General features: G+C 42.1%; 1 protein-coding gene across 5 annotated transcripts; it reads right to left on the reverse strand.

Moving 5' to 3' along the window:
• Positions 1–2,561: 2,561 nt before the first annotated feature.
• LOC144669470 (GTPase KRas-like) lies at positions 2,562–27,249 on the reverse strand. 5 transcript variants are annotated; one of them, XM_078531926.1, is made up of 7 exons: positions 27,018–27,249; positions 26,771–26,932; positions 25,162–25,221; positions 19,087–19,217; positions 12,804–12,982; positions 9,818–9,977; positions 2,562–4,467 (listed from the first exon to the last, which is right to left on the reverse strand). In XM_078531926.1, exons 4-7 carry the CDS (start codon positions 19,195–19,197, stop codon positions 4,351–4,353), a joined length of 567 nt encoding a protein of 188 aa, XP_078388052.1. In that variant the 5' UTR covers positions 19,198–19,217; positions 25,162–25,221; positions 26,771–26,932; positions 27,018–27,249; the 3' UTR covers positions 2,562–4,350. The 5 variants fall into 5 exon arrangements, with proteins under 5 accessions (XP_078388052.1, XP_078388054.1, XP_078388051.1 ...); XM_078531928.1 differs by having other exon boundaries at positions 27,122–27,248; XM_078531925.1 differs by lacking the exon at positions 26,771–26,932.

Raw genomic sequence — 27,249 nt, forward strand, 5'->3', positions numbered from 1 at the left:
CAAAGACCACAGGACTGCAGCACAAAACCTAGGCTGCTACCTGAGTGTAGTACTTGGGGAGTGCTAAATTTATAGGTGTCATCGTTTGGATGAAATGTTAAACAGAGGCTCCGATCCAGTCAGTCATTCAGCTAGATATAAAATATACTGCGGCTTTATTCAAAGAGCAGGGGAGTTTTTTCCAGTGGCCCACTACCACTAAACCATACCTAGCATTTGTTGGGAAAATTGCCAGCTTTGCCTCCATAACAACAGTACTTCAAAACTCTCAATACCTCTGTGTTTTAGAATGTGATAAGACACTAAAAATCCAAGTTCTTTTTCTCGGGGAGAAGGGGAATCCATTACAGCACAGTGAAGCCAATTTAAACCACTGTTCAACTGTTTTTTGGGAAAAGAATGAACTAAATTATATAGAAATTCACCACTGCAAGGATACAAAAGGTCATTTAGTCTCAGTCTGTTGGCACCTGTAACCTATTTAAGTGCAAAACAAAATGAGATTTATATTTCACTTATGTCACACATAGTATAATTGGGTGAATAGTGGCAGAGGACCAAAAATAGAAATTCCCATAACATTTGTTATGTAGTCACCATAAACTTGTCAAATACATAAGATTTTTCACTAATGACAAATCATTAAACATTGCCTTTTATACCCACATCATATCAAGACAACAGAAAAGTCATTTTATGTTATCCAAAGAACTTACTACAGCACCCTCTTCATAACATAACTTAATGAGTTTCAGTGTCAGTAGATGCAACGTGCACAAAATAACTCTTTACATTAGGGCATAGACTAATTTGTATCTAAATTTAGACTGTTAAAAATCAGACATCAAGTTGGAATGAAAGATTTAATGAACTCAGTAGGTGGAATTTTCCCAACTTAGTTCCTGGCCAAACGGCAGGGCCATTTTATGGGTCAGGAACTTGTTGATAGCTGGAGTGAACTTTGCCGAGACTAATTGATCCACACATTAGTACCCCGCCTCCAGGTTCCCTAGTCAATCACGAAAGGTGAGCAGGATGATGCGTCCATTTTGTCAAAGTATTTCTAATTAAAGGAACCACAGTGTGGGTTAGAACGGCTTACCAGCACCTGGATTTTTGAGGCTGCAGCAATCACAGGAATGGAGAGCTGGGAAGGCTGCTCCACAGGGTCCCACTCTTACCTGGAGGTCCTGTTATGGGATCTGAGGGATAGCAGTGAGATGAGCTCTCGCAAGGACGGGAGGAAGAGGTCAGTCTCGCAAACCAAGTAGACATGGATGGAAGTAGCCAAGGAAGTCAGCAGTAATATGGTCCCCCCCAACCAGGAGGCAATCCAGGGTCTTAGGCAATACGGATGAGTGGCACAACACTTGTAGCTGCCGAGTCTCCCTCACTTTCCCAGTAGTCTCCTGTACAGCACTCTTCAGAATAACACACATTGCAGTTCCACTCATTTCCTCTCCTTGAAGACACCTCACTTCAGCAACTGAGCAGCCAATGTTCACACTCACCCTATTGCCCTCCTAAACCCAGGCCTCAGTGACCTTCCAAAAATGTTGTCATTTCCTCCTCTCCATACAAGCCATTACAAACACCAATATTTTTCTGCAGCAAGAGGCATAGACCCAGGAGTTGGGGTTGGGGAAATGGTCCTCTAGTGACACGCAGATTATTGGGCACTGCCCACCCACTGCACTGGGAAAGAGTCTTGTTCCAGGAGGCTGAAGATATCTGCAGCATCCTGCCTTGAGAGTCTGAGGCACTGCTGCTCAGAAATGTTGAAGGAAATGATCCTGTCTGCTCGGGGGTCTCCCTTCCTTTCAGCTGGATTGCAATATCCATCCCCTCTGCCTTGTGGAGGATCATGCAGCTGGTGCCACTACTTGATGTTGCTCCTGCTTCCCTCATCAGAGGTGTAAGGTGGAGCTACATAAGCTGCCGCTATGTCATTCTGAAGGCTGCTAGGTAAGAGCAGCTGAAGGCTAGTGAAGTGCTCGACAAGTGTCTTCCAAGAAGTTGAAGTAGTAATGACACTTCTTCGAGAGTGTAATGAGCAGCAGCCACTTACCTGGTCCTTGGCTGGAGCTCTTCAGTTTCACCAGTCAAAGCCTTACGAGCTTTGTCAGTTTCAGTAAGAAAGCTTTTTCAGCTGAGCACTCACCGCGCTGACTTTCCTGACTGGTCAGGAAACAAGTGCCGAGAATTGAAGGTTAAAACAGTACTTAATTAGCTTTTCAAGTATCTTAATTGGTTTCCTGACAGATCCGAGGGTATTCCCATTCGCCTCTGAACCCACTCTGGTGAAACCCGGAAGAGAGCAGCATCAGTTTTGGGAGATTTAATTGTCACCCCGCACACACAAAACCTGCCTCCTGCTTGGGAAAATTCCACCCAAGATCTTTTGCCATTTCTGTCATCAGGTGGCTGTGGAATAAATAGTTACTTCACAGTCACACATTATCATGCCCATTGGATGATTAAATGATGAACAAATCACATGATCGATACACCAAGTAACAAGTTTACAGACATTATACTGGGTACGGAGGGGAAGACCAGAGTTGCACAGTACTTATTATTTAATGCATAAAAGGAGGAGACACAATAGTGATCCTTTAAACATCACATCTTTTACAATTGGAGTTTATAGGCACCCCATTGGCTACAGCAACTATACTTGTGTTCAGTATGAAGAACAGTTGCAAGTTTTCCTTGAGTTACTAGTTATGTAATTTATTTGGTAAATTAGAAAGCTCAGCTGAACAGTTGAAATGATTTCCCCACCCCCACTATGCACTTCAAAAACTGAATTCCCAGTTCTTTGTCCCCCCTGCCTCACATGGATACATGGTCAAAGAGATCAAAGACTTGAGCTGCGGTTTGTTGTGAAGATTAGGCATTTCTTAATGTGAAGCATCACTTATTTTTACTAAATAAGCCATTGATTATTTTTGCGTGAAATTATTCGTATAATAAATTGGAACATTTTTAGAATGTTCTTACAACAAGGATCTTGTTCAGTTTGATCTTAAGCGGCTTTATTATATTTGTGGAGGTTAAAGATGTGTGAAACATACAGTAGGTGGCAGCTGTTCACCAGTTAAACAAAGAGGACATATAAATCTTCAAGTTAAGAACTGCCCATTGCTACCTCCCACTACAATAACGTCTCCTTTGTTTGTGAAGAAGGAACAATTTAGATCACAGACTTCATACCCATCATTAACAGCAATTCTGAACAGTTTCCAGAAGCTGTGCATCTGCAGAATGGGATGTTGTGAAATGGAACTGCATCTCCTGTGTATTTGGAGGGATTATGCCTTGATAGAGTGTTCTACTGACTGCTCCAAATGGGGACCTGGGAATCTTGCTCAATGGCAATAAACAGGAGTGAAGACAGCCATGTCTAGGGCCCCGAGTCTGAGTCCAACTGCTGCATCTTTTAGTCCACTATCTTCCAGAACTGTTAACATTTTGAATCAGTTCACAAATTTGGCACAAACACATCAAAACAGCCACATATACTTACACATCTACTACCTGTCTGCACTCAAATCAGATTGCAGTTTCTTTTTAAAGTACTGGATATCTAGATCGTACCCATGAAAACACAAGTGTTCAAGATCTTTAGCTCTTTTCACATTTGTATTAAACATCATAGCTATTTAATATTCCTCAATAGCATCAGCACAACTAACATGCAAGGCTTGTTTATGTGGAATCTGTTATGTGGGACAGCGGGTGTTTAAATAATACGATGGGATGGGAGAGAATGGGTGTTTAGGCCAGCAGACTAAAATGATGTAGTGCTCACTATCTGCCACTGATCGCTAGAGCATCTAAAAGAAGAAATCATGCACTGCACTGTGCAAAGAGTTGACTTCGTCTGTTTTCTTAATGTTGACCATCAGACCAAAGCAGAAACTGCCTGAACATCTCTCAACTTGCATTGTTTAAAGTTTGGAATTTGCAAAGATATTGGGGCAGGGCACACGTTTTCTATATAATTAGAAAGATCAGCTTTGGAATCCAGTGTTCTGCTGATTTTCTCACAGATGTTTAATGTTTGGTGTCCTAATTAAAAATGGCAGTGTCAAGATATATGCCACTATGTGGCATTGCAAAAGCTGAATGGTTCCACGCAGGTTATATTTTACCTCATACTGTAAATAAACTGCAACGTTAGTGAGAACCTGGATGTTTAAAAAGCAAAAACTGCAACATTTCTAGTTTTGTTTTTTCTGCATTTGTTCACTTTCAATGGGAAGGAGATATTATACTCCAATTTGTTTTCTTCCTTCTCTGATATACAGTCCTTGGAGTTTTGGATCACAAGTCTTGCACATTATTTTAAAGAATTACGCATTTTTTTTTTGAGGGCTTTTTCTTCTTTTTACCATTTTTACTGATCTTCTCTTTGTATTTGCGAATTTCTCGCACCAGTGTATAGAATGCATCTTCCACGCCCTGGAATGCAAGGATGTGAATTAGAGGCAGACAAGAAATAAAACAAGGTTTACGTTCTTAGTTACAATAAGATTGCGTATATAAGCTGAACAAGTGTTTAATTCACACTCCAGTGCTTGGATTAAAGGAGGGCTAGAAATGGCAAACTTTATTCCATGCCTAGCAGCACAAGGCAGCCCGTTTCTTTCACTGATTTTACATCCTGCAAACGATGTGTTATCGCCATAATGAGGATCCATTTTTATGCGGGCAGGTAGGTAGCCTGACCAGGGGACTGTAGCTAGATGTAAAAGGGAGTGCAGGGATTAGTGGTGGCAGCAAGTCACCACTCTACTTCAATTGGACACAGGCTTGCTTGTGTCAACTGAATGTTGAAAGGCTGGAGCCATTATTTGCCCTTGCCTGGGCAGTCTGGAAGGGGACTTGAACCTGTAAACTTCTGACACAGTAGCTGGAATATTACCAAAGCCAAGGCTGGCTCATTCTGAACTTGGGTATAGGAATGCAACATTTTCTGGAGTATAAAAGAAGTAGGTTTGGCAACAGCAACGATGATTGGCAAAGACAAGACATACAGACAGGTTGGCAGAATGGGTAGACAGATGGAAAAACACAGGCCAGAATCTCTTGGCATTGAGGGTCCCGACAACAGGACTAGAAGTATGTGGGATGGCTGGCCACATGCAATGATGTGGCTCTCAACCAATTAGCTATTCATGGACAAGATGCTCAGCCAATATTGCAATGGGGGCAGGCAGGAGGTTGAAAACTCCGCCATTATCTCATGGGGTTGAAAATCTGGATGCCATATTTAAAGGGCACCCAGATGGCATTCATTCCCTGCAATCCAACAACATCAGTCTGGCTGTGTGAGTAGACGCCTGGAGACTACAGCTGCTGCTACAAGCTTCTGATCTACCCCCACTTAATAACTCTAACTGTTGCTACCATCTTCTCCCCCCCCCACCCCACCCCCCCCAACTTGGATAACTACAACTGCTCCTTCCACCTGCTATTGAGTGATGTCTCAGAGCAGACAAGTGGCCCACAGTTTAGTGATGCCTCCCTGCAGTTTTTCTCCAGGCCATCTTGGAACTGCCATGAAAAGTCAGGTCCAGCAGAAAACTTAGTGGCTGCTGGATATGCACTTGAACCTGAATTTTGTCACTCTGACCATGGGCTCTATACAGCGGTGGCTAGGTGAGAGGGGGGAATGAGCCATCTCAATCTCCCTCAGTTGCCTCTCCTGGAGTCAGGGAGGTGCCATCACGCACCAAGGAGCTCCTGCAAGCCACCCCAAAGCCATCATTTTAGCACACTCAAAGGGTGTGCTGTTACTCCTCTCCTCTGCCAGTGTTCCCATTGTCTCCAGCAGATGAAGCCAAAGATTGCAACCAGACCTGTGCAGGAAACCATCAGCAGGCCAGACTCTCTAGGCCTTGGATCACCAGAGGACAGTGGACAAGATCATTTCAGGCAATGGGACAGAGAACTCAGCTGACCCCACCTCAGCTGTAAATATCAGGGTTACACGAAGGCATTGTGTTTGGAGACGCAAGGTGAAAAAATTGTAATGGCACAGAGGTGGCAGAGATGTATACATTCTATGGATATTGTCATAATCACCTTGTTTCATGTTTTATATTAATATTTTAGAAGTAACTTGTAGTTGGCAAGATTAAATTTGTACGGGTAAGAAAATTTAAATTCTAGACTTTAGGGATTTCCAGACCATCTCAAATAATGACAGTTCAAAGTGTTTATTTACTAAGGTCAGAGTAATTGGGAAGAGAGCTATAAAATGGCTGGTGGGCTTGTTTAGCTGGAGCAAAAACAAGAAAGTGCTGGAGAAGCTCAGCAGGTCTGACAGCTTCTGTGGAGAGAAAGACAATTAACGTTTCGAGTCCGTATGACTCTTCTTCAGAGCCATACGGACTCGAAACATTAACTCTGTCTTTCTCTCCACAGAAGCTGTCAGACCTGCTGAGTTTTTCTAGCATTTTTTGTTTTTGTTTCAGATTTCCAGCATCTGCAGTATTTTGCCTTAATCCTTGTTTAGCTGGAGACTGTGTTTCTGAGCTGCATTGTCCTGTCTTTGTTAAGGAGATGAATTATTCATGCAGACCTCAGGGTCAAAAATGTTGGTTTTGAAGCTAAAAGTTAATTAAATATCCATCAGACATCCCAACTAGCCTGTTACCATAGAGATAGGAATTCAGGATGGAGCCTTGGTTGGAAATTCTGGGGGTTTACCCAGGATTTTTCCAGAAGGTTTTGGGATTAGAGCTGGAAGCAACAAAGTTGGTGTGTGTAGATCCTGAGTTCAGAAGGCAGAGGAAACAAATTTGCAAAGAGCTGTGGACCAAGAGAATGCAGCTATTAGAAACCAGGGCGTTTTTAATTTTCTGTTGGTATTCTGGCCATTGTAGCGCCTGGCCCTAGACCACCCCCTGGTGATTCCTCTTCAGATGCTCCAGAGTTAGCAGTAGCACTTGGTGCACTTTACCCATTTTGTCAGGCTGAGGTGAATGGCAGACACAAGGCAGGCAAAGATCTGGTCAGCACAGACTTTATGACTCCCTCTTCTAACCCAAGAACTTTCGGCCAATGGAGACCCTATTGCACACCCTGGTCTCCACCCACCCAACTGCAGACATCGCCATCCTCGACCTGTACTCTGGATACCTCTGTGTTGTCGTAGCTATATCCCTGGACACTCCCACATTGACCTTGAAGCCATCACCTTGCACTCTCCCTCATTCATCTTTGCCTTTCCCTCCATCAACCTCAACCCTCACTCCGCCCTTGTTCTGCCTTTGGTGACCATCAAGCTACCCTCGTTACCTTCGACTCTCAGGACCTCACCATTGATCCTGATCTATAACCCTGGATCTCCTCATAATTACGCTTGACCTCCCATCTGTAGATAATGACCTTCCATGTGTGGTCCAGCTTCCTCTCGCTCACCCCCACAAGTGCTCGTAGGTCTGCCATGACCCATCCTTCCCATCCCCTGGTCAGTCATATCCTGGTCCTCCTTACACAGTCAGCACCCAATCTCAGTGCATCAGTGCCTCCTCTCCTGGAGGTCCAACAAGGATTCCCATGAAGAAAAGCAGCTCCTACTCGATCCAAATCCATCAGGAAGGTTACCTTGCTTGCTGCTTGCCACCTTTAACCAGTTACAAATCAGAAGGCATGTTTCTCGTTCACTGTTGAGTTAATTGCTAAGGTACCGTTTAACCTGGCAAAATGGTGTTTATAGAGTATACATGACATGCTAATGCATTACAAATAGATTCCAGCTGCTTGCTGTCGATAAGCTCTATGCCCACTGCAACCTTAATTCCCTTTCATCCTGCTGTTGGGAAGCTGTTTTCACCTCCCGCACAATTAAGTGTACCCATCCGCCTCATTGACTGCTGCCAGTAGCAGCACATGATTCCAGTTGTAATGTCTATACGGATGCAGTAATACCAATTGGGAATCGAAACATCAAATGTGCATATAGTTATTGAAAAGATATAAAAAGGGTGTGGATAAGCAGAGATTGGAGCTCAGGTACATAATTCTCTGAAGTTGCAAGCGCAGGTAGATAAAGCCATTACGAATGGGGGCTTTAGATTACAAGAATAAAGAAATTACAATAATCATGTACAAGCATTTGGTTAGGTTTGTTTTGGATAGCCTTGGGTGCTCCATTATTGAAAAAACAAAAAGCCATAAAGAGCAGTGTAGATTCACCAATGGTGTTATGAGGGCTGGGAGACAGTCAAGATAGACTTGAAATCACAGAATTGTTACAGCACAGAAAGAGGCCATTCGGCCCATCATGTCTGCACCAGCTCTTCGAAGGAGCAATTTATCTAGTGTCATTCACCCGCTTTTTCCCCATACCTAGCACATTCTTCCTTTTTAGAAAATAATCCAACATCCTCTTGAGTCTGCCTCTACTATGCTCACAGTGCATTCCAGATCTTAACCACTTGCTATGTGACAAGTTTCTCCTCGTGTCTCCATTGTTTCTTTTGACAATTACCTTAAGTCTGTGCCCTATTGTTCTCAATCCTTCCATCAATGGGAAAGTTTTTTTCCCTATTTGCTCTGTCAAAATAAATCACTTAATACTTTCATTGGCATGCAGAAGACCAAGAATTTTTTTTTATATATACCCCCCTCCAAAGAGGTTTTTGGATTCTGATAGAATATTAAAAATCTCATTCATTTGGTTGAGGAGTCAGTGACAAGGAGTTTATTAAATCAAAACTGGCAAATACACTGAGGAAAAGTTTTAGAAATACTTCAACAATCATCTAGATTAAGTATGGAATACTTTGCTGCAGGAAGTGGTTGAGGTAACGTTACAGGAAAAATTGCATAAATATCAGAAGCAAAAGAAGGTTGAGAGAGTTGGGAGGTAAGTTTTGGACTGCTGTAGCTTAGAGTGGGCATAGAGATGATAGTACAGAATAAGTAAGGCAATTGAGTCTATTACTTTATATGGCTCAACTTTGGTAATAGAACAGAGAATACTGTCAGAGAGAATTTAACGTGGATATATGAGCATATATTCTCATACCCATACTCCAAATAACATATCCCAGGACATGTCATCCGAAGTCTCAGTTTTCTTAAAACCTTTTAACTGTTTGTGAATTAATGTATTTACAGCGTAATGCGATTTTAAAAATTATGCTGTGTAGTTCAAGGACCTACGCAGGATGGCTTATTACATTAGCCACTCTCACATGTCTAAGCAGCTGAGTGCAGGACCAGTAATGCTGGAGCAAATACCTGCCTATCCCATCAACCAGGGAAACTTTGGGCTGTGAAGAGCCAATTTTTTATTTTAAGTCGCGCTTTTTATACTGTTGCGCTATTGTTGTTTTTATACTGCACTATTACCACTGAGTCCTCGATGCACAAGTCTCTCTCAGTTGATTGCTAATCAAAATAGATTTTCTTAGCAGGCAATCTTAGTTAATATCAGTTTGATATTTACCTTGTAGCCAACTGCGCAAGTCCTGTACATTGGAAACCCAGCAACACTACTGCTGGTCTCACATAATAGCACAGACACTAATTAAAACTGAACCAGTTACTTTAAAGCACATGGTTGGAGTGAACCAGAAATAGAACCTAAACGTAAGAATGGGTACAGAATGCTCACTACTTGTCAATTCACAGCAGCATCAGCACAATACCAGTTACGCAGTGGCGTCAGGGTCTCAAGCACAGCAGGAGGGAAGGAAAAGATTTATTATTCACCATACACATAGCAATTATGTGTTTTTCCCTGTACTCTTCCTTCCCATCTGCCCCACCTCCACAATAAAAATTGGCTTTGTACCTGTCTAGTTTTAGCTGAAGTTTCTATGAATGGGATTCCATAACTTTTTGCTAGTTCCTGTGCTTGCTTTGTGTCCACAGTCCGTGATGGAAGATCACACTTATTTCCAACTAATACCATGGGAACATCATCCGAGTCTTTCACTCGATTAATTTGCTCTCTGGAGAAGATAAAAGATAAAATGAAGGGTTTTTTTTTTGCATTTTGTTTATTAAAGCAACAGTTGCTAAAACAACTACTGGATACTTCCTCTTTCCAAGTACATTTGGAGCAAATACACCAAAATAAAGGTTTGGCAGTACCACATCACGATAAACCACATATATCACAATCACTTGCACAAGTATGATATCATTCTTCCTCTAATGAAAAAAACAAACACTAGATTCTGCAATGGCTCAGCTGGTAAATTCAATGCTGTCCAGGGCCAGAGACCAGGAGGTCCCAGGGTTAATCCCTAGTCTGCTGAGCTAGAAAATAATGGGGTGCTACAATTGGCCTTGGCACCACAAGCTTAAAGCTGATGGGGGAAAATCAAAAGGTTTCTCCTTTCGATTGCAACATAGAGAGTGCATATCTTTGTGAATGGGCATTGAGGACAGGGTTGGGTTTGTCCATGCTTCTCCCCACAATTGAATAGTCTGAGCACTACCACTGTCAGGGCTCACACAAGAATGTTCACTTGGCAGGACAGTTATCTGTGGAACCATACTTCAACCTGATGAGAAAGGGAGTAAGAAAACAGGGTGCAAATTCCTGCAGGGGACAAAAGGCTTTTGCATATTATCAGATCCCCAAGCTGGAGTGGTGGATAAATAGCAAGGTCGTTTGATGGGCACCTGTTGCACACAACTTACTCCTGGGAAAAATATTTCCACTAATTTATAGCCTGTTTATGCTTTGTGTTCTGATAACTACAATTACACTTTTCATTTAAAAGTAAATCCGGTTCCATCCATGTACTTTGCAGCATTTTGAATACTTTAGGCCATCTGTTGCCCAAGCAAAATAACAGTAATAAAAAAATAATAGCAGTAAGGAGTGACAAATAACCAGGGTTTTATAGGAAGTAGATGGAAACTATAATTTTCCAAATGGGCTGAGTGGCTGGAGACAGAGTCGGGATAAAAGGCAGGTATTCTGATCAGCAGGATGTGACAAAGTCCCACATACGAGATTAGCGTGTAAAATTAAAGCACATGGGATTGGGGGTAGTGTATTGAGATGGATAGAAAACTGGTTGACAGACAGGAAACAAAGATTAGGAATAAATGGGTCTTTTTCTGAATAGCAGGCAGTGACTAGTGGGGTACCACAGGAATCGGTGCTGGGACCCCAGTTATTCACAATATATATTAATGATTTAGATGAGGGAATTAAATGTAATATCTCCAAATTTGCAGATGACACAAAGCTGGGTGGGAGGGTGAGCTGTGAGGAGTCTTAGATAGTGGAATAGAAAGCAACATTTCAAAATTAACTGATGACAAAGATATTGAGAATTTAAGCAGTGCCGATGGGAGCCTAAAATAAGAAGGAGCTACTGAGATTAAATGAATGGGCAAAACTTTGGTAAATGGATTTCAAGGTAGGAAGATGCCATACACTTTGGACCTGAATAGGATAGAACAAGGTACTTTCCAAATGGTGAAAAGTTAGAAACAGTGAAGGTTCATATACCACAAAAATGTCATCAACAAGCTACAGAAAATAATCAAAAAGGCTAATAGAATGCTGGCCTTTATATCTAGAGGACTAGAGTCCAGAGGGTTGAAGTAATGTTTCAGCTTTACAAAGCTCTGGGTATACCATACCAGGAATAATGTGAGCAGTTCTGGGTACTACACCTTAGAGAGGATATACTGACCTGGGAGGGAGCACGGTGTATATTTACCAGAATGAAACCCGGACTCCAAGGTTAAATTACAAGGAAAGATTATACACACACTGGGGTTGTATTCCCTTGAAATTAGAAAGTTAAAGAGTGAGTTGATTAATTAGTTGATTAGTTTAAGGTATGAAGGGAACAGATAAGGCAAATAGAGACAAACCATTTCTATTGGTTGAGGAGTTTAGGATTTGGGGGAGTGTTCAGAAAAATTAGAAGAGTGAAATAAAAACAGAAAATATTGGAAAAACTCAGTAGGTCTGGCAGCATCTGTGAAGAGAGAAACAGAGTCAATGTTGAGTCCATATGAGTCATCTTCAGAGCTGGAGCTCCAGAGCTCTGAAGAGTCATACGGACTCGAAACGTTAGCTCTGTTTCTCTCTACAGATGCTGCCAGAACTGCTGAGTTTTTCCAACATTCTGATTTTTATTTCAGATTTCCAGCATCCACAGTATTTTGCTTTCAATAGTGAAATTAGGAAACACTTTTACAAAGTGAATGGTAGAAGTTTGGAACTCTTCGCAAATGGCAATTGATGTTTGTTCAATTGTAAATTTGAAATGAGTTTGATAGTATTTGTTGATAAAAGGTAGTAAGGATATGGGGCAAAAGCAGGTATATGGAGATAAGTTGCATATCAACAATGATCTCACTGAATGCAGAACAGGCTCAAGGGGCTATAAATGATCTATTCCTCCTACACCCCTAGACCATGGTTTTCACATTTTTTCCAATCAGAACATTTAGCCCATTCCTTATAAAAATTTATTTTTGGAGTCAGTCATTCTGTCCATTCTCCTTCTTTCCCAAGATCAAAGTCCTTTGCAAAATACTTGTCTTTGTGAACTTTGAGTAAAAGTCTATTTTTCCATTAGAAGTACTGAGAATGGGAATTTTGACTCAAATCTCACTTGATATTCGAATCTTGCAAATAGGAAATATTTATGTTAACAGTATAATAAGAGTTTAAACTTCAATATTCCCCAACTTTCTGCTGTGTCATTTACAAAAGAAAATGTATTTCTTGGTTGTTTGGGTTGAACAGATACAAATCTCATGTCAGTTTTCTTCAGTTCTGAAGTCTATATAATACTAACCTATACAGATGGACATCCTCGAAGGATTTGTTGTTATTGATAGCAAAGACACAGAGGAAGCCCTCGCCCGTTCGCATATATTGATCTCTCATTGCGCTGTACTCCTCTTGACCTGCTGTGTCCAGAATATCTAATAAACATGTTTCCCCATCAATAACCACCTGTTTTCTGTAGGAATCCTATGCAAGGAAAGAGTGAAAGTAAAGTTGGTAATCAAGTCATAATTATATATCTCACCATTACTTGACCCTCATTTGCCTCACCTTCCCTAACTAATAATGCACAAATTAAAAATGAAACAGATAAGAATTGAGAGGAGTTAGAAAGAAGTCCACAGCTCCTGACCATTTCAACTGAAGTCTCTTGTGTTGGAATTTTCAAACATTTTCCAGGTTCCATTAAATTTCTCCGAGTTATTTTCATGCTATATCCATTCCCACACTGATGTTGTGCTGGTGTCTGAGTACCAGGTCTTTCTCAGTCCCACTTGGGCTTGTTGTGTGAAGTTGCCTGCTCCAATTCCTGGGAAACATCTTTCCCCAGATAAGATCAAACTCCCAGCATCTGGGTACTACACCACCAGAAGTTCTTAAAATTGTAATTTAGGGATTTGCAAAGCCTGTTGCACCTTACCTACTCTGCAGTTATTGTATTCCTCAACATTAAAGTTCTTATCTTCTGCTTCAATCTCTTTTTGACATCACCTGACGCTATCCCCATAACCTCCTCCAGCTCTACAAACTGCCCAAAACACTCTGCAATCCAGAAGCGCACCAGTAATTCAATTACTAATAAGTGAAAGGTCTAGAAAGAGGCACCATTGGTACAAGATTAAACACAAGAGATTTAGAACATTTAGCAACAGAAATATCCTTACACAATAAGAAATCGAACTTGCAGGGTTTGTGGCTGAAGCAAACAACAATCAAGATTAGATTGGATTAATCAAGATTAATTAAGTCAAATGGCCTGCTTGTTTTAGGATTTACTATTATTTCTTGTGAGCCCCACCCATCTGTTTCACCACAACATTGGCAGCCACATCTACAGCTACTGAAATCCCACGTTTGAATTTGCTTCCCTAAACTCCTTCTGCCTCTCAAGTTTCCTCTCTTACTTTAAAGGGTCTCCTTAAAATGTGTCTCTGTCTAAGATTTTGGTTACTCTCCTAATCCTCTCTCTCTCTTGGCTGAACATCTACTTTCCTTACATGTCTAGGAAATGATGCATGGTGATTTTATGTTAAAGACGTTAAATAAGTGCAAATTGTTATTGTGATTGATGAACTAAACATTCGTTTTTAGTATCCTGCCATCCATTCTTAATTAGCACTTTTCTTAGATAATATCACCACCTTCAACACCTCTTTGATCCTTTTGTCTGTGACATCTTTTGATTATCTGCTCCTATCACTGCTTGCTTATCCCCACAACCACCCCACCCTCAACTTCTCTCTCCCCCCGCCTTAGACCAGCTTATATTTCACCTCTCTCCTAACTATACTTCAGTTCTGCCGAAGGGTCATGAGGACTCGAAACGTCGACTGTTTTCTTCTCCACCGATGCTGCCAGACCTGCTGAGTTTTTCCAGGTAATTTTGTTTTTGTTTTGGATTTCCGGCATCCGCAGTAGCTTTTAGCTTTTTGTTTTTATCTCTGTGTTTAATTGACTGCCACCTCTCTTCAAGAAATGCCCTCCCTGAAGAAGTACTGCTCTGTTCTCTGACAGGATTTCCGCCTGTCTCTTCTGCCCTGTTCACCTTCATTGCTTTCCATTTCTCTCCTGGTGTTTGACAAGGTGTTTACTAAAACCCGCTTTCACAGCCATATTTCCTTTCTCAGTGACTGTCTCCGTCTCCGACTCACCCCACATGGATTTCAACTGAAATTCCATCCCTCTTGTTTCGAACCCACCCAGGATTACAGGTATCTCCGGGACATAAAACATTTCTCGGACTGCTGTTCCCGTCGCATTCTGAGATCCACACTCAGTGCCATGCGCCGCCATATGAACACACTCGACCTCTCCCTCCAGCAGCACCGCCGCACCCTTTTTCAAAGCTGCGCGTGCCCCCAGTTTCATTTTATTCTTCGCCTCATCCGTCGCCTCAACAAGAAACTTTTTCTCTTTCTCTCAAGTGCTAAGGAACGCAAGCTCCAACAACTCATCGACACCAACACCCATCTGGGACCCTCCACCCCTGCTTGTCCCTCCGTCCTCACCCCATCTTCCAATCCCAGCCCCAGCCGCGTATTCACTATACCCCCTGACCTTCCCCTCTCCGATGCTGAACGTTCAGTGCTCAGCAAAGGACTTAGTTTCATACCATTACGCCCTCATCTCAATGAATTTCGGGCTCGGCATGATGCTGAACTCTTCTTCCGCCGTCTTCGTCTCCGTGCTCACTTCTTTGGGGAGGAGTCCTCTCCCCGTTCAACGGATCCTTTTACCCACCTCCAATATTCTCCCTCCACCTGGACCCCTCCCTCTGGATTCTTACCTTCTCTTGATCTTTTCATTGAGAACTGTCGGCGTGACATTAGCTGTCTCAATTTCTCTGCTCCTCTCGCCCATTCTAATCTGTCTCTCTCTGAACTTACTGCACTCCGTTCTCTCAGGTCCAACCCCAACATTGTCATCAAACCCGCTGACAAGGGTGGTGCTGTTGTTGTCTGGCGCACTGACCTCTACCTCGCGGAGGCTGAGCGTCAACTCGCAGACACTTCCTCCTACCTCTCCCTGGACCATGACCCGACCACGGAACATCAAGCCACTGTTTCCAGGACTGTCACTGACCTCATCTCCTCTGGAGATCTTCCTCCCACAGCTTCCAACCTGATAGTCGCCCAACCTCGGACGGCCCGCTTCTACCTCCTACCCAAAATCCACAAACAGAACTGTCCTGGCAGACCGATCGTGTCAGCCTGTTCCTGCCCCACGGAACTCATTTCTCGTTATCTTGACTCCCTTCTCTCTCCCCTTGTCCAGTCCCTTCCCACCTACATCCGTGATTCCTCTGACACCTTACGTCACATCAACAATTTCCAGTTCCCTGGCCCCAACCGCTTCCTCTTCACCATGGATGTCCAATCCCTCTACACCTCCATCCCCCACCAGGATGGTCTGAGGGCCCTTAGCTTCTTCCTTGAACAGAGGCCAGAACAATCCCCATCCACCACTACTCTCCTCCGTCTGACTGAACTTGTTCTCACACTGAACAATTTCTCCTTTAACTCCTCTCACTTCCTCCAAATAAAAGGTGTGGCTATGGGTACCCGCGTGGGCCCCAGCTATGCCTGTCTCTTTATGGGGTATGTGGAACATTCCTTGTTCCAGTCCTACTCCGGCCCCCTCCCACAACTCTTTCTCCGGTACATCGATGATTACTTCGGTGCTGCTTCATGATCTCGTCGGGACCTGGAAAAATGTATTAATTTTGCTTCCAATCTCCACCCCTCCATCATTTTCACATGGTCCATCTCTGACACTTCTATTCCCTTCCTTGACCTCTCTGTTTCAATTTCTGATGATAGTCTGTCCACCAATATCCATTACAAGCCTACCGACTCCCACAGCTACCTCGACTACAGCTCCTCACACCCCGCTTCCTGCAAGGACTCCATTCCATTCTCTCAGTTCCTTAGCCTCCGTCGCATCTGTTCTGATGACGCTACCTTCAAAAACAGCTCCTCTGACATGTCCTCCTTCTTCCTTAACCGAGGTTTTCCACCCACGGTGGTTGACAGGGCCCTCAACCGTGTCCGGCCCATATCCCGCGCATCTGCCCTCACGCCTTCTCCTCCCTCCCAGAAACATGATAGGGTCCCCCTTGTCCTCACTTATCACCCCACCAGCCTCCGCATTCAAAGGATCATCCTCCGCCATTTCCGCCAACTCCAGCATGATGCCACCACCAAACACATTTTCCCTTCACTCCACCTGGCGGCATTCCGTAGGGATCGTTCCCTCCAGGACACCCGGTCCACTCCTCCATCACCCCCTACTCCTCAACCCCCACCTATGGCACCTCCCCATGCCCACGCAGAAGATACAACACCTGCCCCTTCACTTCCTCTCTCCTCACCGTCCAAGGGCCCAAACACTCCTTTCAAGTGAAGCAGCATTTCACTTGCATTTCCCCTAACTTAGTCTACTGCATTCGTTGCTCCCAATGCGGTCTCCTCTACATTGGGGAGACCAAACGCAAACTGGGCGACCGCTTTGCAGAACACCTGCGGTCTGTCCCCAAGAAAGACCCAAACCTCCCTGTCGCTTGCCATTTTAACACTCCACCCTGTTCTCTTGCCCACATGTCTGTCCTTGGCTTGCTGCATTGTTCCAGTGAAGCCCAACGCAAACTGGAGGAACAGCACCTCATCTTCCGACTAGGCACTTTACAGCCTTCCGGGCTGAATATTGAATTCAACAACTTTAGATCTTAAACTCCCCCTTCCCCACCCCGTTTCTTCCCCTTCCCTTTTTTTTCAATAATTTATATAGATTCTTCTTTTCCCACCTATTTCCATTATTTTTAAATCTAAAACTAATACTTTGTTAGTCTCTCCACCCCACCCCCACTAGAGCTGTACCTTGAGTGTCCTGCCATCCATTCTTCATTAGCACTTTTCTTAGATAATATCACCACCTTCAACACCTCTTTGATCCTTTTGTCTGTGACATCTTTTGATTATCCGCTCCTATCACTGCTTGCTTGTCCCTACAACCACCCCACCCTCAACTTCTCTCTCCCCCCGCCCCTCACCTTAGACCAGCTTATATTTCACCTCTCTCCTAACTATACTTCAGTTCTGCCGAAGGGTCATGAGGACTCGAAACGTCAACTGTTTTCTTCTCCACCGATGCTGCCAGACCTGCTGAGTTTTTCCAGGTAATTCTGTTTTTGTATTCGTTTTTTTCCTGCTGTCTACTCCATCTCTCTACAGTATTGGCTCTACCATTGCACCCCTTGATCCACCCTGCACAAATTCAAATAACTCAACAGAAAGCAGTAAAATTGCAAGACGTTCCTGGTCTGAGTGGCTTAACTACTCATTTGGCTTGACTAATTTGACCATCAGAGCGCACCTTCCCAAGCAATGCCGCAAGTCGGTGATATTAAGTGCAATTCAGATGACAGCAGCATTGGCTAGAAACAGATACTGGCATGGGCAGGGGTCTGAGAGGTTATGTGGTCTCAGCAATTAACTATTACTCTCCATAATTTTCTAATTTGTTCACTTGGCAAAACTAATTGCAGTTGCTTCCATCATGGGATTGAGGCACAAATTCTGTAAACTTCACTAGTTGAAGTTTACAGGGTTATAAATTGCACATTAGATAGTTTTCTTTTTAAAAAAACAATTGAGGGTTACCAGTAAATAAGCTACAATGACAAGTGCACTCCCTTGTAGTCAGTATTAACATGGGGCCACCAGTAATTACAGACTGGATTTTAAATGTAATCTCCAGCTCATACATGATAATCCTTGGCTGAAACAAATCGTATTGGAACAATAATAAATGCTACAGAAATTATTTTCTTCAGTATTAACAGAACATTACAAAGAAAACACTAAGATAAAAACAAAACACTGCGGATGCTGGAAATCCAAAACAAAAATAAAAATACCTGGAAAAACTCAGCAGGTCTGGCAGCATCTGCGGAGAGGAATGTTAACTGTGTTCCTCTCCGCAGATGTGGCCAGACCTGCTGAGTTTTTCCAGGTATTTTTATTTTTGTATTACAAAGAAAACCTCAGCTTTAACCATCTTTGCTTCTCCCATTTAGCTTTACATTGTAACTTCAGCACCTATTAAATATAGCTAAAGCATCTTAGATACTTCTTTCATTTCTCAATTTTAATCAAGTTCTGAACCAACTCTTAAGCAATTGCTGAATGGCTATGAGTTATGAGCCACTCCAAAAACTGCTCATGTTTTTTTTAAAAAAGGCCCAGGAGGGAGTCTGAACACTAATTTGCCCAATGGGAGCAACCAAATTAAATCACTAAATAAAAATTCAGCCCATCAATAATGTTTAATTAGAGTGTTTAATAAGACAACTTATCATTAGCCATCTTCAGTAGAACTGTATCTGCTCTTTAGGGATGCAAGTTTATCGGAAGAACCTCAAAGATTACAGTAAACATTGAAACTAAATGCATGATTCATCTCCCTGTCTTTAATCTTCACTGCCACAGTTCAGTATGGCAGGTCCTCAATTATCCATTGCCTAGATTCCATTTGCCCCTCTAGTCTCCAAGGCAGAATTTTATTTTTTTTACCTCTATGGTTGGATCGTATTCATCCACAAAATGGTTCTGTATCAGCTGAATAGTCAGAGCACTTTTCCCAACGCCACCAGCTCCTACCACCACCAATTTGTATTCTGTCATTTTTCTGTTAAGTGTAGCAACTGGAACAAAAGAGAGCAGACAATACCATTAGTAAAACAGTAAAACTCATCCCACAATGCTAATCTAATCATACATAACTGGCTAATAATACAAATAGTAATTTTTCTTTCAGCAATATCAAACTAGTTGATTCTTTTAAAATAACTCTTAGTTGCTTTTGATATTTTCAAATTGTTGTTCTAAAAAGATTCTCCAATAGCCCATGAGATCCTCCAACTTCTGATTACTCAAATTGAAACAGAAAATGCTAGAAATACTCACCAGGTCTGACAGCATCTGTGGAGACAGAAACAGAGTTAGTGTTTCAGGTCTGTGACCTTTCAGAGTTCTGCTAATTATTTCAAGCATTTTCTGTTTTTATTTCAGATTTCCAGCATCCACAGTATTTTGCTTTGTGCCACATTCAGTTGAAATGATCTCCCCACCACCACACACCCTCCCCTCCCCACTCACCCCTGGAATAATTTATTGGGACATCTTAGCTTTTAAAATACCAGCACATCAAATTCAAAACTGGGGATATGTACTCACGCAGACACACACTCCCACACACTGGTATAATCCAGCAGAAAACCAACAAAGTTCACCTTTCATGGAATAACTTGAGAGGAGATCTAGACAAGTGTCAGCCTTCGCTAAGTGGCAGTGACTCAGAGTCAGATTTTGGGTTCAAGTGTTCCCTCCTGTAACTTGGGCGCATAATCTAAGGGAGGAAGTACTGCGCTCAGAGGTGCAGTCTTTTGGATGTGGACATAGAAGGTTCCATGGTACTATTTGAATATCAGAGAACATAAATAGAAGTAGGTCATTTCTCCCCTCGAGCATGCTCTGCCATTCAATAAGATAATGGCTGATTTGATTGTGGCCCTAACTCCACTTTCCTACCTGTCCCCCATAACCCTGGACTCCCTTGTCAATCAAAAATCTATCTAACTCAGTCTTGAATATACTCAATGGCACAGCCTCCGCTGCTCTCAGGGGAAGAGAACTCCCAAATATAATGACCTTCAGAGAAGAAATTTCACCTAATCTCAGTCTTAGATTGGTGATCCCTTATTTCAAAAACTGTGCCTCGGGTTCTAGATTCCCCCATGAGGGAAAACATCCTCAAAGGGTGCATCTACCCTATCAAGCCCTTCAGAATTTTATATGTCTCAATAAGACCACCTCTCATTCTTGTAAACTCTAATGAGTATAGGGCCAACCTTCCCTCATAAGAAAACCCTTTCATCCCAGGAATAAGCCTAGTGAACCTACTCTGAATCACTTACAATACAAGTATATTCTTCCTTAAGTTAGGAAACCAAAACTGCACACAGTACCCTAGGTGTGGTCTCACCAACACCCTGTGCAATCGTAGCAAGACTTCCCTTTTTTGTTCCATCCCTTGCAATAAAGGTCAAGATTCCATTTGCCTTCCTAATTACTTTCTGTAACTGAATGCTAACTTTTTGTGATTCATGCATGAGGACATCCAGATCCCTCTGTACCGTAGCATTCTGCAATCTTTCCCCATTTAAATAATATTCTGCTTTTGTATTCTCCCTACCAAAGTGGAAAACCTCACACTTTCCCACAGTATACTCCAACTGCAAATTTGTTGTCCAATCACTTAATCACTTAACAGGAGTAGAAGTTCTAAATTGGGGGAAGACAAACTTTACAAAGCTGAGGTGAGCTGGTGAGAGTGGACTGGATACAGCTATTAGGAGGAAAAACTGTGTCAAATCTGTGGGAGGCATTCAAAGGCGAGATTACGGACACCATGTAGACATGTCCCCACAAAAAGAAAGGGTGGTAATGTCAATTCTAGAGCCTCCTAGTTATCCAGAAGCATACAGGGTAAGATAAAGCAGAAAAGGAAAGTTTATGATAGCCACAAAAGACTTAATACCGTAGGAAGCCTAGAGGAGTATAGAAAGTACAGAGGTGAAGTAAAAATGGAAATTAGGAAAGCAAAGAGAGGATGTGAAAAAAAACATTGGCAGGTAAAAATCAAAGAAAACCCAAAGATACTTTACCAGTACATAAAGAGCAAGAGAATAACTAAGGAAAAGGTAGAGTCTATCAGAGATGTACATGGTAAGTTGTGGGTTGATGCTGAAGATGTGGACAAGGTTCTCGATGAGTACTCTGTCTTCACTGAGAGGGATGATGCAGATATTCTAGTTAAAGAGGAGTGCGAAACATTAGATACAATAAGCAGAGTGAGAGAGGAAGTACTAGAGGGACTGGCATCCTTGAAGGTGGATAAATCACCAGGGCAAGATGGATTGTAGGTTGTATCTCAGGCTGTTGAAGGAAGCCAGGGAGGAAATAGCGGATGCTCTGAGGATCATTTTCCAATCCTAACTAGACAAGATCCCAGAGTATTGGAGGTCTGCAAATGTTGTACCATTATTTAAAGAGTGATAGGCCAGAAAATTATAGGGTTAGTCTGACTTGGGTGGTGGGCAAATCATTTGAAACAATTCTGAGAGACAGGATAAACTTTTTTAAAAATTCATTCACAGGATGTGGGCTTCGTTGACTGGGCCAGCATTTATTGCCCATCCCTAGTTGAGGTGGTGGTGGTGAGCTGCCTTCTTGAACCACTGCAGTCACTTAGAAAGACACAGATTGATCAGAGATAGTCAGCAGGTTTTGTTAGGGGGAGATCGTGTCTTACTAACTTAATAGAATTTTTTGAGGAAGTAACAAGGAGGATTGATGAGGGTAGCGCAGTGGATGTTGTCTACATGGATTTCAGTAAAGCATTTGACCAGGTTCCACATGGCAGTCTGGTCAGGAAAGTGAGATCTCATGGGATACAGCGGAAAGTGGCAGGTTGGATCCAAAATTGGCTCAGTGACAGGAAACAAAGGGTAATGGTCAATGGATGTTTTTGCAAATGGAAAATGGTTTTAAGTAGTGTTCCACAGGGCTCAGTGTTGGGGCCCTTGCTATTTGTTGTATATATTAATGATTTAGACTTAAATATGAGAGGCATGATTGGGAAATTTGCAGACAACATAAAAATTGGCTGTGTAGTTGATAGTGAAGAGGATAGCTGTCAACTCAAGAATGATATCAATGGTTTGATTGAATGGGCAGAGAAGTGGAAAATGGATTTCAATCTGGTAAAGTGTGAGGTAATTCATTTGGGGAGGGCAAACAAAGCAAGGGAATACTCAATAAACCTCTGTTCTAAGGAAAACAGTCCCAACCTATCCAATCTCTCATAGCTGCAATTTTTAAGCCCTGGCAACATTCTTAGAAATCTCCTCTGCACTCTCTCCAGCATAATTATGTCCTTTCTGTAATGTGGCAACCAGAACTGTACACAAAATTCCAGCTGTGGCCTAACCAGCATTTTATACAGTTCCATCATTACATCCCTGATTTTTGTATTCAATACCTCGCCCAATAAATGAAAGCATTCCATATGCTTTCTTTACCACCTTATCCAAGGACCTGTGGACATGCACTCCCAAGGTCTCTCACTTCCTCAACCTCTCTCACTGTGCCATCTTCAAACCCAAGTCTCTTCACTCCATGGCACTGCAACGTATTTTCTACGAATGGGAACTAAATATTCACAATGTATATCCCTGAGGTTTTGGGTTACCATAAATAAAATGTTCAAATATAACAAAAAAGCTGGCAGTGCACAGAAGCTGCAAGTCAAGCTTATGATTTATCTGGAATACAAACTGTTCAAAATTCACAATCTGCAATATTAGATATTCATGATGAAGTTTTGTAACATCTCAAGTAATTTTATGATCCAAAAAAATTAGTTCCATGGTAGCCCTGTTCAACTGGAGATAAGATCCATCAGAAAGTAGTTTCATAGAACTACTGTTTCTCATATAAGCACCCAACAAGTATTACATATTTAAATTGTAACTGCTGTTTTTTCTCCATCCACATGCATCAGGGAATCAAATAGCAGATTCTAAATTAATTGGGATAGTTGCAGTAGACATCTGTGCTTGAAAACTGAGCAAATCCCAGCTGAACAGCATTCATTTGGATTCCCCACAAAGAAAATTCTCTTTGACATCCACAGCTATTGTACCTAACCACATCTGTCCTAATAATTGCAGGCTGTAATCAGATGTGAATGCCTTCTTGTATTGTCCTGACACACTGGCCAGCACTACTTGACAATCTGTCCTTCAGCATTTAACAGATTTTCTCTCCTCTTTTGCTGAGGCAATTACTTTTGCTGGCACAAGTCCCCCTGAAGTACCTCACTCAAGTGGCTTTTCTCCAAATGACAAAGAGGGTAAATACTGATCAGTCCAGGCAGGGCTTTAAAGTTAAGCTTGATTGCATCCTCATCCAACAGATGTGCCCTTCCATCACAAATAATTACTTTGACAGGAGACGGAACCCTACCTGATTTACTCCCCCGCTTAAATCAGAAGGCCTGCATCTCGTTTTGAATAACGTTTCCCCTTTGGAAGATTATGACTATCCTCAATTTCCTTGCATTGGGCTCGAAGATTTTGCCATTGTTCCTCTGACCCTTCTTCCCGTCAAAATTAAACCATATTGCAGTTTCTCTTACTTTAACTCACTCTCTCCCAGAATTGTGGCACTCTTTAATCTCCATTTGTCTTTGCATCCTTGTACAGAGCTTTGAACACCCAAGCTGGACCACTCTTAATCATGACTTTCTGATTTATCTGTTTCTCTTTTACTCCTGTTCTGCACTACAGGCCCTAGCTTAACACCTAGGATTTAATAAAAAAACTAAAAACATTGCCTTACTCCAGAAAGCCCAAAGTATAGCATATAGTAATACCCAAAGTATTCTGCTTCATAGCTGCACTTTTGTATTGCTTGTACTGATTTGGAGTTAATATCCATAGAGCTGGCAAGATTGGCAAAGCTCAAGATTTTTCACCTAAATTCAAACTTTATCATGTTACCTATTATTATTTTCATTATTTAAATGCAGACCATTTTTCTACAAGTGAGTTCTTAACCTGTATTAAAGATTAAAGATTAAGGATGATGCTTAGGATAACAGTTTCACCAGGAGTTCTAGATAGTTCAATTGGTAAATGCACCAGCAGAAGTGCCATGCAGACCCTGAGCTGACTGGGCCCCACAGTCATTCATTTGTATACTAGCACATCCTGCTCCATCACCGAGGCCAGTGAACCTAATAAGAAGACACTCTCCGTTGAAAGATCATCAACTTGAAGCATTTATTTTGTTTTTTCTCTCTCTCCACAGTTCTGCCTCACCTGCTGGGTATTTCAGATTTTCAGCATCTGCAGTATTTTGCTTCTGTATTAGACCTTAAAAGTTAGAGCCAGGTCATTCAGGAAACACGTCTTCACACAATGGGTGTGGAAATCTCAAAAACACCCCCCCAAAAAGCTGTCCAGATGTGGGAATCAAGCAAAAACTTCAAAACAGAGATCTGTTTAATGGCCTCCTCCTGTGCCTATGTTACTGTCTCTCTCAGGCAGCTAAAGAACCCAATCTTGCCTTCATCCAGTGACCCCAGATGAGCACTTTGTCCAAGAATCACTATCCAGCACTCTGGAGCAGGAAGCCTGGCTAATTATCTCCTCCACAACCTGGAAACCAATTGCAGCTTCTCATACTCCAGTCTGGCTAACGCAGCACAGTTTAGGAGTTGGGACCTTGTACCTTTTGCCCAAACTGTTGCAGATTCCTATTTAACCATGATGACACCATCCCTTTAAATGGGGCAGTAGCTCCTAGTTAAGCATATTAGGAAACAGCTGGGTGCAAGATAGTTGTAAACCTGTATCATGAAATCTATATATTTCACAACAAGCATCAAACCGCACAAATATATTACAAAATCTTTCCAGTCAATGAACAAAGCGCCTGTGTCACAGCAACTCCCATGAGCTTTCAGTGCATCATTTCCAGTTCCTGAATTTAATGGAAACTTTCTGAATTCCGACAACTCACCTTAAAGTGCACGCAGTAAGGAGTCAAAGCCACTTAGGTGTCAAAGTGTCAGCTGGTATGCTGAAAATTTAACAGTAAAAACATTTAGCAGGTCAGACAGTAACTAGTTAATGTTTCAGACCAATGACCAGTGCTCCTAAGCTGTGCAGTTGCACAGGCACGCAACAGTCTGAAAGGTACCGCACAGGTTCTGTGATAAATAATAAGTATGCCAAAGAAAGTTATAAGGGCTACGGACAACAACTAAGGCATCTTTGTCAATGACCTTTCATTAGAAATGGAAAGTAGACTTCTCACCATTTTTAAACAAGTACACAGCAAAGTGGTGGTGGGGTTAAAGAGACAACAAAGGGTAAGGCCTGTTGATAGGGTAAAGTGCAGAAAAGATTCATGAGAATGGTTCCAGGGAAGAGAAACTTCAGTTATGAAGATGGATTGGAGAAGTGGGGACTGTTTTCCTTGGAGAAAAGGCGGCCAAGAGGAGACTTGATAAGAGTTATTCAAAATCAAGAGGGGTCTGGACAGAGCGCATTGAGAGAAACTATCCCCCAGTTGCAAAAGGATCCAGAATGATCGGGCACAGATTTAAAGTAATTAGTAAAAGAAGCAAAAAAGTGATGTGAGAAAAAAGCTTTCATGTAGCGAGTGGTTAAGGTCTGGAATGCACTGTCTGGGTGTGTGGTAGAAGCATGTTCCATCGAAGCATTCAAAAGGGAATTTGATTGTTATCTGAAAAGGAAGAATATACCAGGTTATGGGGAGAAGGCAGAAGAACGGTACTAAGGGAATTGCTCATTCAGAGACCCGGTACAGACACGATGGGCCAAATGGTGTCCTTCTGCGCTGTAACAATTTCTTGATTAAGTGACAAAAGTAATAATGGGTGGAAGGCAAAAGGATCTCATATCCTGTCCATCAACTATTTCCACTAAGTAATATCACGACTCCACCCATGTCTTCATACCTGCTGCTGAAGCCCTCATTCTTGCCTTTGTTACCATGAGATGTGATTGTTCCGATGTCCTCCTAGCCATCTTCCCTTCTTCCACTCTCTGTAAAACCTGAACTCATCCAGAACTCTACTGCATTTCAAGTATCATTCACCCATCATTTGCTCCCAGTCCAGCGACACCTCAAATTTTAAGACATTTTCAAATCCCTCCATGACCACAGTCGACCTTATCTCAAATTTCCTCCAGCCCTACAACCCCCAAAGAGCTCGACATTCTTCTGACTCTGGCCTCTTGCTCTCCCTGATTTTTGAATGGTTGCTGTGCCTTCAGTTGCCCGGGTTCTAAGCTCTGTAATTATCTCCACACATCCCTCCTCCTTTGAGACACTCCTTAAAACCTACTTCTTTGACCAAGATTTTACATATTTGTCCCAAAGTCTCATTATGTGGGGCTCAATGTCAAATTCTGTTTTATACTTCTCTGAAGTGGGACATTTCATAACATTAAAAAAGGTGCTATATAAATAAAGCTGTTGTCAGCGAGCAATCACACAATCTGTATTAGACTTCCCCAATGTAGAGTAGGCTACATTGTGAACAGCAAATGCAGCATATTAAGAATTACAAACAAATCACTGTAAACTCAAGCTTGTTTACCTGAATGACATAAGGCTTGTCAACACTGGACAATAATGAGACAATAATGGAACAAGAAGTTATTTCTTTCACTTGCTGCAAGTGAGACAGCAACACGCCCGAAATAATTTTCTACTTACACGACCCTACCATCACTAGAGGATGATTGTAGGGATAAACAGGCTAGAAGGATAAAATAAAAAAGGTAAAATAGAGAAACTGGAACAAAACTAAATGATTCCCCAGGATCAGGGTGTGTGGGACTTACCATACAAAACACAAGGAAACTGTCCTCGTCCCTTCCCTGTTTCTTAATCTCACAGATAGACTTAGATTTTAGAACCCAAAAAAATAGCATTTACACCGATGTACCTGAAATAAACATTTTGTGTTTCAAACCCAAATAAAGTCACCGCTGAATTACATTGTTGCTAATTTCCCTACACGGCCACAATGTAACAATGTAACACAGGAAGTACCGCCCAATTATTGATTGACAG

This window comes from Cetorhinus maximus, chromosome 29 (genome assembly GCF_964194155.1).
Source record: "Cetorhinus maximus chromosome 29, sCetMax3.hap1.1, whole genome shotgun sequence".
Taxonomy (NCBI): domain Eukaryota; kingdom Metazoa; phylum Chordata; class Chondrichthyes; order Lamniformes; family Cetorhinidae; genus Cetorhinus; species Cetorhinus maximus.